This window comes from Cynocephalus volans, chromosome 8 (assembly GCF_027409185.1).
Source record: "Cynocephalus volans isolate mCynVol1 chromosome 8, mCynVol1.pri, whole genome shotgun sequence".
In the NCBI taxonomy this organism is placed as follows: domain Eukaryota; kingdom Metazoa; phylum Chordata; class Mammalia; order Dermoptera; family Cynocephalidae; genus Cynocephalus; species Cynocephalus volans.
In genome coordinates this window covers 993,926-1,010,726 of record NC_084467.1, presented here as the reverse complement: position 1 = coordinate 1,010,726, position 16,801 = coordinate 993,926, and the positions used below count along the sequence as shown (strand labels likewise).

At 55.8% G+C, this 16,801-nt stretch overlaps 1 protein-coding gene across 1 annotated transcript in view; it reads right to left on the bottom strand.

Annotated features, from left to right (window-relative positions):
* The window catches only part of PRKCZ (protein kinase C zeta), a 117,788-nt gene extending 102,171 nt beyond the window's left edge, over positions 1 to 15,617 (bottom strand). Inside the window, exons 1-4 of the mRNA XM_063104833.1 lie at positions 15,565 to 15,617; positions 11,212 to 11,333; positions 10,189 to 10,278; positions 8,712 to 8,762 (exon numbers count right to left, since the gene is read on the bottom strand). Coding sequence (XP_062960903.1) covers positions 8,712 to 8,762; positions 10,189 to 10,278; positions 11,212 to 11,333; positions 15,565 to 15,617 — 316 coding nt within the window. The remainder of the gene's footprint in view (positions 1 to 8,711; positions 8,763 to 10,188; positions 10,279 to 11,211; positions 11,334 to 15,564) is intronic.
* Positions 15,618 to 16,801: the final 1,184 nt, after the last annotated feature.

The window sequence follows — 16,801 nt, the reverse complement described above, 5'->3', positions numbered from 1 at the left end:
CTGCCCACCTGCAGAAGAGCCACCCAGACTCATACTCTGTCCCTTGAGGCACTGGCCCAGGGGATGGTCCTGATGACCAGCATCAGCCAGCAGCACAAACTCTACAGCCTAAAGCCTCTCATGGAAGGGAGACCTGCACCCCGGGGAAGGCCTGGTGTGAACCCACCATCCACTGTCAGCCCCAGGACCCCCTCGCCAGAGCTCCACATGGGACACCACCCCCAAGACAGCTCTCAAGGGCACTTGACCCCCCATGGCCCCCTCCCCCCCGCACAGCCTCCAGCACAAAAGCATAAGGAGGGGGCATGAACACACCCTGGGCAGACAGCATTTCTAGGGACAGACTCCACCCAGAGCACTGGGGGAGCCGGATAGCCCACCAGCCCCACCAGGAGACCGAGGGGAATCGGCCTCAACGTAGCCGATGCAGTGGGTGGAACACTGGACCCCCAAACAGATGTCCACGTCCTACTCCCAGAACTTGTGGGTGGGACCCCATTTGGAAAACAGGTCTTTGCAGATATGATTAAATTAAGGATCTCAAGAGGAAAGTATCTTGGATTATCCAAATGGGCCCTAAAATCCAATGACCAGCCCTCATAAGAAGAGAAGAGACAGAAACACACACACACAGGGAGAAGGCCACGTGAGGTCAGAGCCAGAGATGGGGTGACGCGTCCACCCGCCCAGGAACACCAAGGACTGACAGGAGCCCCCAGAACTGTGAGAATCAACATCTGCTGTTTGACACCGCCTGGTCTGTGGCACCCAGGAACCTCACACACCAATCCATACGCTGCCGAGCTGTCTGGGAGGACTGCCCAGCTGAGGCAGGTGCAGACCCCGGAGCCCACCCCAGGACCCAGCGCCCTTTCCCTGTGCCTCCATTTCCTCACCCACATGAGGCTGCTTGCATGAGACGAGCTGGTCCCAGCAGACCCTGGACGGGCCGTGGGTGCTCAGAGATGGCGCATACCCCCTCCCCAGGGGCGGGCCGCCCACAGGAGCCAACTCTGCCTGTGGCCGTGAACTTCTGCAGCTCCCTGTCTGGGAAGGGGATGGAGAGGAAGAGGACAGAAGAGGGTCCTGGGGGATGGAATCACGCAAGGCCGGTCCCCCCTTCACTTCAAGACACTCCTGCTAGCAGGACTGATCTGCTGTTTACTGCTGTGATTATCCACTCGAAAGGACGGGCTCTCATGAGTCCAGCCTTGGTCTCACCCACGGAAACCACCTGCTGCACCTTACGGGCGAGGCAGCTCAGGCCTGTGGGACTGCCCAAGAGTCCAGAGTCCCACGGCCCAAGGGATCTGAGTTTGTGGTTCAGGCCCATGAGTGTTAGCCACCCAAGTCCGAGAGAATGGTCAGTCCAGGGGCCACACTTCAGGCATAGACATTAGTTCCAGATGGATCAAAGACCAAAATGCAAGAAACAAAATACTTCCAGCACTGGGGAAGCCAGAAAGGAAAATATTAATAGATTTGAACATAGGATAACCAAACAGCACTTCCATGGGATGGGAGAAATGACAAGGCAGCAACGGGAGAGGTCTGGGGGACGTGCTGGCCGCGCATCAGGGTTACAGGAAGAGCCAGTCAGCACGGAGGAGAAGCAAGAGCAGATGAGACCCTCACAGAGCCCCCGTGTCACACTCTCCTCAGGGCCCTGGGCTGCTCGGCACACCCTGGAGCAGGTGGATCTCCCTCAGACATCAGCTCTAACACAGGATCCCTGTGGGTCCCATCCTGCCCAGGGTACAGCCGGCCAGCAGAGAACTTGCGGCCCTCACCTCCCACCAAAGCATCAGGAGTCTCAGTCCCTTCTCCTGTCACAGGCTCAGCCCCACACCCCCATCCTCCAGCCCCAAATGCCCTGGAAACATGATCCCACTGGAGGGAGGGACCCTCCCAGGTCTCTCAGCTTCCATCTGCACTCGCTGCTGACAGGAGGGAGCCAGGCCCCCTGGCTAAGCCCCCACTGAGCATCCCCCCCCCCCACTCACCTGCACCTGGCAGGTGACAAAGGACCGATCTGAGGACTCCTCCCACAGGACGCCAAACTGGCTGAAGTGAGGGCTCTTTGAAAGGCCCCTGCTGACGGTGTATTCTGCCGATACTTCATCACACACACTGGACTTAACTCTTTGTGCTGTGGTCACCAATTCAACATTTCAAAAACCTGTCACTTCTGCGTGCGTGTTCATAGCAGCATTATTCATAATAGCTGAAGTCGGAAACAGCCCACGGGTGCATCAATGGCTGGACGGACAAGCTGGGGTGAATCCACACGCTAGAATATTATTCAGCCATGAAAAGGAATGAAGGAAAAACAAGAGAGGAGACAGGTACAGAACCAGAGAACCTGAGCAGCGCAATAACCCAGCTAGCGGCTGCAGCCAAAACAGACACGCGCCTCTCGAGTGCACGTGGGCACTTTCCAGGACAGACCATGTGTCAGGACACAGGTTAAGTCTCAATAAATTTGAAAATATAGATATCACACAAAATATCTCCTCCAACCACAAAAGGATGAAGTCAGAAATCAGCAACAAAAGGAAAAACTGGGAAATCCACAAGTTTATGGAAATTAAACAATACACTCAACCAACCAATGACCAAAGACAAAGTGACAAGGAAAATCAGCAAATACTTAGAGACAAACAAACATGAAGACACAACACACAAAACGTATGGGGCACAGAGAGCGCAGTGCTGTGGGGGGTTAGAGCTACAAACACTTCCACTAAAAGTCAAGGAAGACCTCAAATTAACAACTGACCTTTGCAAGCTATGGAACTGGAAAAAGAACAAAACCCAAATCTAGTAAGCGGGAAGACCTAAAGATTTGAGAAGAGATTAAATAGAAAACAGAAAAACAACAGAGAAAATCAGTGAAACAGAAAGTTGGCTCTCTGAAAAGATCAACAAAGTCCACAAACCTTTTGCCAAAATGACTATGAAAAAAAGACAGAAGACTTAAGTTACTAAAATTGGAAATACAAATGGAGACATTATTAATAATTCTGTAGAAATAAAAATAATTGTGAGAAAGTACTATGAACAACTGTATGCCAACAAATCAGGTAACCTAGATGAAACGACAAATTCCTAGAAATAGAAAAATTGGAACAGACTTATAACTAGTAAGAAGATTGAGTCAGTAATCAAAAATCTCTTGACAAAGAAAAGCCCTGGACCCAATGGCTTCACACTGAATCCACCAAATGTTGAAAGAAGAGCTAGCGTCGGTCCTTCCCAAACTCCTGACAGAGAAGGGGGGACCCTGCCTCACTCGTGCCAGGAGACGGCACGACCCTGCACCAAAGCCAGACGAGGACACCACAAGAGAAGAAAACTTCAGACCGTCGCCTCTTACGAACACTGAGGCAGAGCCTGCACAAAATACCAGCAAACCAAACTCAGCAGCACATTAGAAAGACGGTACATCACGACCGTGTGGGATTTATTCCTGGATTCGAGGGTAATTCAATACACAGAAAGCAATCGGTGCAATACATTAACAGAATGAAGGGGAAAAAGCACACGATCATCTCAATTGATACAGAAAAAGCATCTGAAGAAATTCAAAACCCTCTCATGGTAAAAACACTCAACAAACCAGGAATAGAAGGAAATTATCTTGACACAGCAGAGGCCACATATAAAAAACCCACAGCAAACATCATCCTCGATGGGGAAAGCCTGAGAGAGGCTCGGCACAGAGGAGAACGGGCAGCTCTAGCCGCTCCCACCCGACGGGACACGGGAGTTCCAGCAGGAACCAGCGGGTGGGACGAAGGAAAAGGCACCCAGATCAGAAAGAAAGAAGTAAACCATGTCTGTTCACAGATAATATGATCTTATATGCAGAAAACCCTAAAGAGTCCACACAAAAGTTGTTAGAACTAATAAACGCGCTCAGCAAAGTAGCAGGATACAAAGTCAACGCACACAAAAAGCAGTTGCATTTCTATACAGGAACAGTGAACAATCCAAAAAGAAAATTAAGAAAACAACTCCATTTACAATAGCATCAAAAAGAATAAAATGCTTAGGAATAGCTTGACCAAGGAGGTGAAACACTCGTACAGGGCAGGCTGGCTCGTCGCTCAGGTGTTTAGTGCTTGGTGCTGATAACACCAAGTCCAGGGTCCCGATCCCTGTTCTGGCCAGCTGCCAAAAAATAAAAATAAAATTGCTGAAAGAAATTAAAGGAGACATAAACCAATGTAACACATTCTAGCTCATGGATTGGAAGACTTAATATTGTTATGATGTCAATACTACCCAAAGCAACCTACAGATTCAATACCAACCCTGTCAAAATCCCAATAACGTTTTTTGCAGAAATAGAAAAGCCCACCCTAAAATTCATATGGAATCTCAAGGGACCCAGAATAGCCAAAACAATCTTGAAAAAGAAAAACAAAGCCAGAGGACACACACTTTTGATGTCAAAACTCACTACAAAGCTGCAGCACTAAAACAGGTGCTGGTATAAAGACAGACATATTAATCAATGAAATGAAGAACCCAGAAATAAACCTTCACACACACGGTCAGACGATCGCAACCAGGGTGCCAAGACCATCCGAGGGGGAAAGGACAGTCTTCCAGCAAATGGCTCTGAAAAAACTGGATATCCACACTCAGAAGAATGAGGTTGAAACCTTACCTCACACCAAATACAAAAAATTATCTCAAAATGCAACTACGACCTAAATGTAAAACCTAAAACTATAAACTCTTAGAATAAAACACAAGGCAAAAGCTTCATAACATTGGATCTGGCTGTGATTTCTTAGATATGACACCAAATACGCAGGCAACAAAAGAAAAAATAGGTAAGTTGGAGTTCATGAAAATGAAAAAGTTTTGTACATCAAAGGCACAGAGTTACAAGGCAACCCACAGAACAGGAGAAATACGTGCAAATCGTACCCCTGACAAGGGATTAATACCCAGAATTGACAGAGAACTCATAAACCTCATCAAGAAAAAAACAACCCGATCCAAAAATGGGCAAAGGACTTCAACAGACATTTCCCCAAAGACACACAAATGGCCAATAACACGTGAGAAGATGCACAACCTCACCGATCACCAGGGAAACGCAAATCAAAACGTCAATGAGGTATTCGCCTCACACCCGTCAGGATGGCCACTGTGAAAAACACAGCAAACAGCGTGTGTGCACGAGGACACGGAGGGACGCGAGCCCTGGGCACTGCCGGTGGGAGCATAAAACGGAGCAGCCGCCATGGAAACGCTAGGGCAGTTCTTTAAAAATGATGATAGGGTTAGCAACGACCCAGCAATTCGACTTCTGGGTCTACACCCAGAACGGAAAGCAGGTCTCGAGGGATATGTGTGCGCCTGTCCACAGCGGCATTATTCACAACAGCTAATCTGTGGAAGACGGACGGACAGACACAAGTGGTCTGTCCGTGCAGTGGAACATGACTCAGCCTTACAAGGAAGGAAACTGACACCTGCTACAACACGGGTGAACCTTGAGGGCACTGTGCTCAGAGAAATGAGCCACACGCAAAAGGACACACACTGTGTGACTCCACTTACGTGAGGTCCCTGGAGTTGTCACATTCACAGAAACAGTAAGTGGGATGGGGCTGCTGGGAGCGGGGGAGTTAGTGTGTACTGAGGACGGGGTTTCAGTTTGGGAGGATTTTGGTTCCAGAGACAAAAGCACAAATACTGAACACCACTGCTCTGTGTATTTTGTGTTACATGTATTCTACCAGAAGAATTAAAAACAAAAGGAAGGAAGGAAGTGTTGACACACACTACAACGCGGATGATCCAAGAAGACCACGCGGAGAGAAGCAGCCAGACACAAAACGCCACGCGTTGCATGACTCTATGCATGAAGCATCCAGAACAGGCAAATCTGTAGGGACAGAAACGAGGCCGGCGGTCGCCAGGGCTGGGGTGGAGGCAGGAGCGTGGAGAGATGGCTGATGATTCTCTAACAGAAGCTGGAGCTCGGCACAGGTGGTGGCTACAGTGTGAACGTACTAAATGCCATGGACTGTCCACTTTCAAGGGGTCACATGGCAACTTCCATGTTGAGTGCCTTATAATTAAAAGGAAAAGCCCTGTAAAGCCCTGTAAATTCAGATGATAGCGAGAGCAGAATGTGCTGGAAGGCATCCCGCTGAGAGTGAGAACAGGCCCGGCCAGCCACGCAGCCTGTCCCGCCAGACGCACCGCCTTCTGTGCAGGAGCTGCGTCCCTCCCTCTCGCCCGCCTCTGGCTATTCTCCACGCACCCGTCCAGCCAGCCCTCCCTACGGTGGAGCGGGGCTGTGTCCACAGCCTGCCAACCCTACCCTTGGCATCAGCAGCGCTGCCTGCAGCCAAGAGAACCGTAAACACCAACAAACACTCACATGGGTGCCAAAATCACACGGTGCACCCTGTCCATTGTGGCCACGAGTGGCCGGAGCAGGGTGGTCCTCTAAGAGTCGCATTAAAACCAAACCAAAAGTGTAAAATAGTAGGGGGAATGCCAACACTCAGTGCAGCCCCAGCTCTGTTTCACGCCCTCCTGACCCCAGCGAGACAAGGGCCATCTTACACCCCAGGCACCGTCCAGCCAGGCAGACGTCAGAGCACGGAGCAGGGGATCGCAGCAGGGGAGAACCCCAGCCCTGCAAGCACCCTCACAGACTCCCTGGTGGCTGGCCTGTGACCTCCGAGGCTCTGGCGGAATGTTCCCCACAAAACCAAGTGGTCACCACCGCCTGGGAGCTGCCCCTGGTAAGCATCTCAAGGACCTACGTGTGTGCCCAGGACAGTTCTTTCTCAAGGCTCAGCCACATTCTCTGCATTCCCCCATGATGACGAGGCCCTCACCCCACTTCTGCCCTCCAGCAGACACCCTGAGGAAGCCCTTGGGCACCCTGGGACCCACACAAGGAGAAAGGAGGCCGCCGAGGTCATGGACAGAAAGGGCAGACCGGGGCCAGCTCTGCCAGGCTCCCGGGCTGAGTTGACCGGGTAAGCTCTGCTTCTGGGGCACCAGGGGGGGCTGAGACAGGAGGGGGAAATGCCGTGGCTTCCCCCGTGCCCCATGGCTGCACTGGCTGCCGGGCAGCACCCCTGGGTGAATGGTCAGGCACAAGGCGGGGCAGACGAACACAGACGGTCTTGTCACCACGGCCAGAAGGTCATGTAGGTGGCAGATACGCACCTCCCGAGGACCCCCACCTGCTGAACAGCAGCATGAAGGCACCGTGGACAGAACAAGCCTCAACTTCCCTACTGGAATGTCTACCCTATCTAATTTTTTTATGTATCCACAAAGACACGCAAACCAGCAGAGCGCAATGCTGCCATTTCAGCGTGAATGCCCCTTTCCATGGACCTGGAGCTGCAGACAACACGTCACAGGGAATGTCACTGCCAGGGACAGCACCACAGGGGACAAAGACCCTGAAACCTGTCTGACCAGCTACCTGCCTCCAAGGCCTCCCCACTGGCTATCTGGGCTCATGCAGGGGGTGTCCGTGCCACAGTGTCTGCACCCACCTGGCCCCACCATGAACCTCTCCAGCCACCCCGACACGTCCTCATTTTATAAGTCCCCTCCCTTGATCCACACCCCGGCAGCCCCCAAGCCTGTTTCCTGGTCCCACATGAAGCAAAACTATGCATCTGCCACGCATCTTCTGCTCTGTGACCACGCCAGCCTGTCCGGCCTCCGGTCCTTCACCCTTGCAGGCCCGGCTGCCCAGAAAGTGTCTCACCCCTTTCACAGCACGGCCTCAGAATCTCAGCCTGCACGCCCACCTGCGTCTGTCTTTATCCACCGCCACCTGACACTACGTGTTTTATTTTCCTTATTTACCTTGCTTGTCATCTACCTCCCACTAGGACACGCTGGGGCTCCTGCTGTCTCCCCAGCCCAGATGGTGCCCGGCACCAAGAGGCACAACCAGGGCTGGATGAGCAAATGTGCCCCCCGTGCATCCTCCCATTTCCCCCACACTCCTAAAAACTGCCCCGTCACACCCACCGCTGCATCCGCCTGCCATGGCCACTTCCACCCTCCTCCTGCCAGCCCCTGATCAGTTACGGCCTCATCAGACGACCCCCTCCACTCCAGCCAGGATTCCGCACTCCAGATATTTCCGAGGCCTTGCTGGCTGCTGCCACTCCTTCAGTGTCCTCTGTTCTCTTTGGGAGGTCACAGGACCAGGCCCCACTCAGCCCCTCTCTCCTGGGTAATCCTGTAAGATCCCAAGTCTCCAAAAGCCTTCTCTACACGAAGTGCTGCCAAATCTCTATCTTCAGCCCCGACTTGTCCCCTAAATCCAAGATTCACACCCCAACTGTCTGCTCGACATCTTCAGCTGAGTGACAAATGGTCAATTCACACTCAACAAGACCTCTGCCCGACACGGAACACTACCAGCACCCAGCGGCCACCAAGGGACCCGGCGCAGAGCCCACCCTGGGAGCTGGAGTTAGGGATCCCCTGCCAGAAGGGGACCAAGTCCCCCGAAATGAGTGAGCATCTACCCCACACGTTGCCACAACGGCTGCTCACGCGGACTTGAGGCTCTTCACGCAGGTCAGTGTTCCCAGGTCACGGCCCGCAAGACACGCCGTCTTCACCTTCCCGGCACCGTGGACCCAGAGTTCCACCCATAATGCCAACACCCGTTCCAGGAAGATTGTGGTACTCACTGTCTTCCCCTGGACACGGCATGCCTGGCTGCTCGGGGATGCTCGGGAAAACTGCACAGAGAAAGAGGGAGCGTCAGTGCCCACCGCCGTCTGCCAGCTAACAGGTCTTTCCTCGCCAGCCCTGCCCGGGGCAAGGCCAGCCAGAGGTGCTTTCCGCAGAGCGCCCACCTGCTCACCAGCGGGAGCCTGCTCTCGGGAGGCCGCGTGAAGGCGAAACCTCCGAAACCCAACCTCGTCTCTCTATCTCCCAAATGCCACTTTGTAAGACTTTAAAGTTCATTGAAAAGTTCTGGGAAAAAGCAATCAGAGGGGTCCGGACAGCAAAGCTGTCAGAGGAAAACTACTAACCTGTATTGACAACTTAATACGGAAACAGGAAGGAACCACAACTACTTTGAAAACTGTCTTTTCAAAGGAAGTTAGATTCCATTTCTCTAAAACAGAGTTCAAAATCAAATATTTTAACATATGCCCTGAGCTTCCACAACGAATTCTTAAAATAGAAGCTTAGAAAGTATCAAAACTTAGCTGAGACAAACTTTTCCTTCATCTAGAAAATTAAGTGGGTTTTTAAAGCACCAGAGCTTTCGACGGAGAAATGCAAAACAAAGGTGCTTACTGTCACAATAAGCAAGTGGACTCGGTCAGGCTTTAAGTTTAAAACAATGTGTACAAAAATAATATTAATAAAATAAAATTAATAAATAAATAGATAAATTTTAAAACACATTTATATAAAGAGCTACAAACATTGGATATTTTAACCGGCTATCCCAGTGTCAGGGAGAATGACAGATCAGACAAAACCATGAGCATTTTCAAGCTCTGGTCCCATCTTTTGTGTTCATTGGTCCATGCCCAAACTCCTGCATCAGGAGTGGACACAGAGTGGTTCTGCCCATGGTGGCCACACAGACACCCTGCAGAGCCCCAAAAGTGTCAGGGAGCACAGTCTAAAAACACGCAAACTAAAGACTGAAACTGAAATGACCACAACAAATACCTCCCACGACTCGGTCCAGCTCTAAGCCTTAAAGGATAAGGAAAGCTGGGAGCCTGGGCAGGCTCGAGGGCTCACACAGTGAGGAGGCTGCCAAGCTGTCCCCACTCTGCCCACCTGCGGAACCCTCTGAGCCCTATGAAAGGTGGAGCCGGGTGGGCCAGCCCAGCCCAGGAAATGAGGGCGAGGAGGATCAAGAACCAGAACCCACGCCCTGCGTGCAGCAAGAAGCCACTGTGCTGCACCCAGCTGGCTGACTCCAGCAGCAAGAGCGGGTCTCATCTGGGTTAATAACACATCAGAAGGAAGAAACAAACCCAAATGGCATCATATCTGACATCCTTGAATTCCCTGGCATCATAAGACCTTAACCATGATCTCATGTGACTTCCAGTCCCCCAGGTGGTCTGGCAAAGATGCCCACAGCCAAGGAGGGCCCCCCAGAGTGCCCTATCTCCGCAGAGCACCAGTACTGACCGTGAATGACGAGCCCTTCGTCCCTGCGCTGACAGGCCAGACGGAAGGCCTCCTCCAGTTCCATCTGGGAGGACACAGTGCAGGGGTCACCTAGGGGCAAGAGACATTACTGAGGCCACTGAGGGCCGAAGACAAATGGGTCCGAGACAGTGCTCATTCAGCACGTCACACGGGAGCGTGCATGGGCAAAGTCTCGCCACTTGTGTCCCACCACCCAGGGAAGGGTCGGGAGGTCCAAGAACGGCCATTCAGATCAGCAAGGCCGCCAGACCACAGTCCCCATGTCAGAGCAACCAATCCCCCAAAGGGAAACATGTTCACCACAGCCCCGAGAGCTAAGCAGTCCACAAGACGAAGAACATTCCAGGTGGGTCCTAGACGGAGGACGTTCTCTCGCCCTCTACTGCTGGACCGGGACAGAGAGATGCACAGAATCAACACCCCACAGGACAACGGGGTTTGTCCTGGACTGTCACCCAGCCCCCGGGATTCTAGGATGTGTGTCTGTCTGCAAGAGAGAAGGGGGGGAAGGAGAAGGGGGGAGGAGAGACAGAGAGGACAGAGGGACGGGGAGGGAGAGGAGGGGACACTGCAGGGCCCAGGCCACACTTGCCCCCGTCCCCTGAAAAACAAAGAGCTCATCCTGCCAAAGTCCCTGCCAGCAAAGCCCAGGAAAGGAGAAAGGAAGCTCAAGTGAGGCGGTAAGGACCTGACCCAGCTGGTGTCCAGGAGACCCCTGCAGCCCTCTGCCTGTGTTCCAGACCAGAGTCTGTCACGTGACGGGGACATCTACGGGGCATTGCAGGGCCACCCTCTCCAACCCCCAGCCTGCTTTCTGTTTAAGGACCTGCAGCCAATCTCTCTCATCCATCCCAACTATGGAAAGTTGTTCCTAGCAAGTTTAATTCTGTGGTTTCAAATCCCCCCGCAGAGGAGGCCAAGCAGGCTCTGTGCATATGGAGGCCGCTCTGGCAGAGCCGGCGAGGTCCCCAGCCTGACCCTCAGGGACAGACGAGGTGCTACCTTCGCTGTCCACCCACTTGAGGGTGAGCGGGTGCTGCTGGTGCAGGCTGCACATGTCTCTCACTTCCGCGCAGAGCTCCTCAAAGCTCGTCGCAGGGTCCACGCTGGTAATCAGGATGTCCCTGGGCAAAGAGAACACAGATGTCTGTCCCCAAGGGCATACTTGAGTCCAATTAAATACTGATTATTGATTAACCATATTATCGATTAATGAAATTTTCCCCAAAGACAATATGACGGCCTCCCTCACACACAAGAAACAGAACCACTAACCAGTTTTTAAAAATGACCACTGCGTCTCCTCCGCGCAGAGAAGATCGATCTACCTGATCTACCCGGGGGTGGAAAGAACGAGCCACCGCATCGGAAAGCGCTCTCCAGTGGGAAGCCGGACAGCTGCACCTGACGGGCAGCAGATTCGAGTTGTGCCCAAAGTGGCCCCAGGGGTGGGCGGGGCGTGGACACAGCCCATCCGGTTCAAGCCCCGCAGCTTTAGTAAAGTAAAGGACCCAGGCAAACCTTCCCCAGACCTCCATGGCGCAAGGACACTCTTTTAAATCCTGGAGAGAGACCTGGACCACCTCCGGAGCTGCTACATCGTTATTCTAGGCACATTTCTCTCTTTTTTTGAAAACCAAATCACATGATGTCACCACCTTTTCTCATTCATCCAAAAATGGGATTTGAACCTCACTGGCTGGAAATGGCTCGGGGATTCCTAGTCACCCTCATCAGGCTGGACCTTTACAGGTGAAGGGGAAACCAAAGGACCCCGCACGACACCACCTCCTGCAGGGAAACACGAGCCAGCCCCCACATCCCAATGGAGAGAAGGGACTAACTCCAGGTCCACCTTATTTTCACTAAAACTCTGAGGAGTCACACCCTTGCCAAACACATCGGAAGTTGCAGGGAAAATCTACTGATATTTGACCTGCCCAAGAGTTCAGAGCCTATAAAAAGAAATCTGAACAGCTCGGAAACATCCCCAACTACTGAGGTATGGGTTCTGCTTGGTGCTAGCACGGCTGGCTTCCCCATCAAGGTTATCTGAATTCCATCAAGCAAGTCTTTATAAACAAAGCCTTTGTCCTGAGACAATAAATCCAGAGCAACCAAGACCCAGAATCAGTCCACTAGGTCCCCACTGAGGCCCCCAGCAGAGCAGCCCAGGGCCTGCCTGGCCCACCAGCCTTACTCACCCTGGACAACCACCCCAAGGGGCTGGGGCAGAGATGCCCCAGCTGCCCACCCCTTCCTGCTGGAACTGGCCACCCAGCACCTGCCTCCGGTGCCCCACGCTCTCCACAGGGACTAACCCAGCTTGTGTTCACCACAGCCTGTAGTGTTATGGCAGATGAGGAAACTGAGGCACAGAGGGGTCACATGGCTAATCACTGGGGCCTCCAGAGACCAAACTCCCATCCCCACACACCCCATCACCCTACGGTCACCCAGAGCTGATACCCACACTGCCCAGTACACTTGCTGCCAGACCCAGCATCCACCAGTCCTGCTACCAGAAACTCTGGCAGTCGAGGTTGGCCATCACTTCACCTTTGACCTCTTCCTGCCCCACAACCATCCCCCTGAAGTCCAGCTCAGTGCCTGGAGGCCAGGTGGCAGCTCCGGTAAAGCCCAGGGCTGTGGCAATGCCCAGCCTCAGGCTGTACCACCACCCCAACCCCACCCCAGTCTTGAATGAAGCAGCATCTCTGAGCCCCTGGGCAGGCCTCCGCTCAGGGTGACAGCGCTGGGAGAGGGTGTCTGGGTGCTGGTTCTTAATGGTCCCCAGGAGTCAGCACCCAACAGCCTGGCTGGACCGGCCTGCCCAGAATCCTGTGTCTCCAGGGCCACAGCACTGAGCCCTGGGTTTTGCACACATCAGGTTCGCAATGCAAAAGTCCTGGAACAAAAGCCTCAGCTGGAGAGAGTGAAGAGCCAGCACCAGCTGTGTCTGCAGTCTTAGAAAAGCCGCGTCTGAGACTCAGCCTGGCAGAGCAGGTCTCCAGGCCTGGCTCACATCACCTGGGACGCCCAGAAACACAGGTGCTGCCGGAACCTCTCAGAATCTCAGGGTGACTTGTTGTTGGGGGGTGGGGTGCCAAGGCTCTGATCTGTCAGAGAGCCCTGGAGCATGGGGAGGGGTGGCAAGGTGGCTGGAGACCTCCCCCCTTTTAAGAACAGTCTTCAGTGTGTCCGGTCTCATTCTGGGGACAGAAAATTTCATCCAGACTGGAGAGCTGGTCGCTGACCCTGGCAGATGGTTTCTGGAACTGGTGTCATTGCCCTGAGCCTCCCAACCTCTGGAGAATGGGCATTTCTAAAGGAGCACTTTAGGAAAGCCAGTGCCAGGAGAGAGGGATGAGCTGGGACTGGGGAGAAACCCTCAGTCTCAGGCAGAAAGTAGGGGGAGAGGGAGAGGAGGGGAGAGGAGGGAGAGTGGGTACGGGTGGAGGGGACAGGGGGAGGGGGAGGGGAGGGAGGGGGCGGGAGGGGAAGGGAAGGGGTGGGGCAGGAGAGGTAGGAAGTAAGAGGAAGGGGTGGGGGCTCAGGCTTGTCAACCCTGGAAACCAGAGTCAACAGGTCAAATTTCTCCCCACCCCGCCCTCCCCGTAACTGAAGTGCTCCCCAGGGGCCAGAGGAAGGGGAGGGGGCAGGCGGGTAGCTCAGCCCAGAGCTCCCCGACCACACTAGGTCCCCGTGACCAGTGCCTAGAGGCTCTGGCTGCACATGTCCTGGGGTCCTGTGCCCACCCAGCCCTGAGGCCCCCTGACAACATCTGCTGTGCTCAGCTCAGTGGCTCTGGGCCTGGAAATATGCTGGCAGGTGATGGACACAGAAGCTGGCAGGCCAAGGTGCTCCTGGTGCTTGGACTCAATGACACCTCACTAGTTTTAACTGGCCACCTTCAGGGACAGAGACAGGACTGCCCCACTTCTTCAGGTGGGGCTGGCCAGTCAGTCCCCCAGAAATACCTCTTCCTTCTGGCTCTGCCACCAACCCCACCACCCCCCACACCCACCAAGGGCTCCCAGGTGCAAGCCAGAGGGGCAGACAGAGGGAGCTGGAGAGACCTGAACAGTCCCAAGAAAGAGACAACTGAGTTTCCACGACAAACCGGGGCCAAGCTGACCTGAGGCACCGAGACAAGGCTCGCTCCTGAGGTCAGGAGCTGAAATCCCTCCTCAGGGTCACTGGGCATGACAGACCACCTCCAGGTCACTGCCCAGGGGGAGTCCCCACCTGTGCCTGCAGCCTGTCCCTGCCCCTGCAGCTGCAGGATGGCACTGCCGCAACCATGGGAAACACCTTTGCAAAACCCCAAGACCAGACCACCCACCCCCAGGCCCAGTGTTCTGCTCCCCCTGCCCAGTAGTGGCAGCCCTTAGGAGCACCCAATTCCAAGTTCGGGGCTCCTGGAGACATACCAACAGTGGATGGAAGGAGAAAACCAGTCCCTCTGAGCCTCTGTCTACACTGCCCGGGGGCAGTGGCCATGGGATCCTGCAGCTGCACCTAGAAGCCAGGCCACCTGGGAGTAGCCCCCTCCACCCCAGCAGGGCTGCCTGGTGGCCGCAGGCAAGTGTCACTACTCCTAGCCACTGAACCTCGTGGGGCACCTGCTCACCCCACCTCATAGCAAGGCGGGTGGAGTCCAGGCACCCTACGGGCACACAGGTCTCAGCTGTGCAGATGAGTCTCCCAAACCTCCCGTCCTCTGCCAGGACACAACCATGGGCCAGCCGGGCAACGTGCCGGGCCTTCACCTGGATCTCTAGCCTCGTCCTAAACGAGACATCTGGCCGGGAAACCGGGGGAAAGTTCGGAAAACGTTCAGTTTAACAAACCTGCCAGAAGTTTTCACAATCGATGAAAACTTTTCGTTCTTAACGTCCCCAGCCAACTTTCCAGTGAAAATACCGGCAACGGTGACCAAGGCTGAGGAGCGTCCGCGTCCCGGAGAACGCAGTGGCCAGCGTCGGACCCGGGTCGGGAGACCCCACCCCGCCCTGCCCGCGACGCCCCGCGGTGACACTCGAGGCTGTCCGCGGCGCCCGCCTCCCGCGACCCCCCGACCCCCGGCGCCCGTGACCCCCGACCCCGGCGCCCGTGACCCCCGACCCCCGACCCCGGCGCCCGCGACCCCGACCCCGGCGCCCGTGACCCCCGACCCCGGCGCCCGTGACTCCCGACCCCGGCGCCCGTGACTCCCGACCCCCGGCGCCCGCGATCCCCGACCCCCGGCGCCCGTGACCCCCGACCCCGGCGCCCGCGACCCCGACCGCCGTGACCCCCGACCCCGGCGCCCGTGACCCCGGCGCCCGTGACCCCCCGGCGCCCGCAGCTCACCTGCCGTAGTGCGCCTTCAGCCGGACGCGGCCGCGGCCGCCGCTGCCGTCCATCTCGGGCCGTCCTGCCGGGCGCTCGGGCGGGCGCGGGACCGGCGGGGGCGGGGCGGGGCGGGGCGGCGCGAACATGGCGGCGGGGGGGCGGGCGCGGGCCGGGGGCGGTGGCACCTGCGGCCAATGCGGCGAGGCGGGGCCGCCACCTGGGCCAATCCCCGGGGGGCCCCGCGGCCGCGGCCCAATGGCGCGCGCGCTACCTGCCGGGCAGGGCGCGGCTCCCGGGCCAATGGGCGCGCGGCCGGTCTGCCCGGCGCCCCGGACCCCTGAGGGGCGGAGAACCGGCCAAAGTCACGGCCGCAGGGACCGCCTCGGCGCGGCCGCCGGGCCCAGCCCCTCCCTGGCCGCGGAATCCGGGAGCCCTTGCGGAGAACGTTGTCCGCACTCGTGTCCACGACCTTCGTCTCTGAAGCCGCGACCCCTGGGCCCCTCTAACTCGGTGGCACTTGACCTCCCACGCTGCCCCCCACGCTCGTCAGGCTGCTGCGTCCCGGGCTCCTCCCCTAAGTGTGACGCCGGTTTCCCATCCAGTGCTGGTTGCACCCCTGGGGCCGGGACCTCCTGTTCACGAGACCTCATCTGGGCACCAGGTGGGCACCGCAGTCTCAGAGCCCTGCAGCCCGCTGGTCCCTGCCACCACTGCCCACCCTGGTCCTCGCCTCTGCCACTCCCCTGCCGCCCCCCGACCCCCACACCACCCAGGTGGCCAGCCGCTGACCCTGGACTCCAGTCCCGGCCTGCCCAGGACAGTCGTGGGGAGTGCGCGGTCCCTCACTTTTATTCCACAGATACTCCCTGACACCCTCTCAGTGCCAGGCACAGGGGTGACCCCAGAGGACCCAGAAGCCACATTCTCCACAGAGACGGATGGCACGCACGGAGGCCTGCAGACGGCCCGGCCTCACCGGCTTCAGGTGCCCTAGGTGCCTCCTCCCGCAGAAGCTCCCCTTACCTGCCCCTTTCTCTGCTCCTCTACAGCAGAGCTCCTGACAAGAGCTGTCTGCCCCTCACCCCACTTCCCCTCTCCTGCCACTTTCTCCAGAACTCCACCCCACTGTCACCATCCATTTCCACGCTTTAAATGAAATGGGCAAGTCTCAGACCTTTTACAGCTTGACCTTTGACAGCAGGTCCCTCCTAGAAAGCCTCGCCCGGGTTACTGCTCTTCTCTCCCCCTGCGCCTC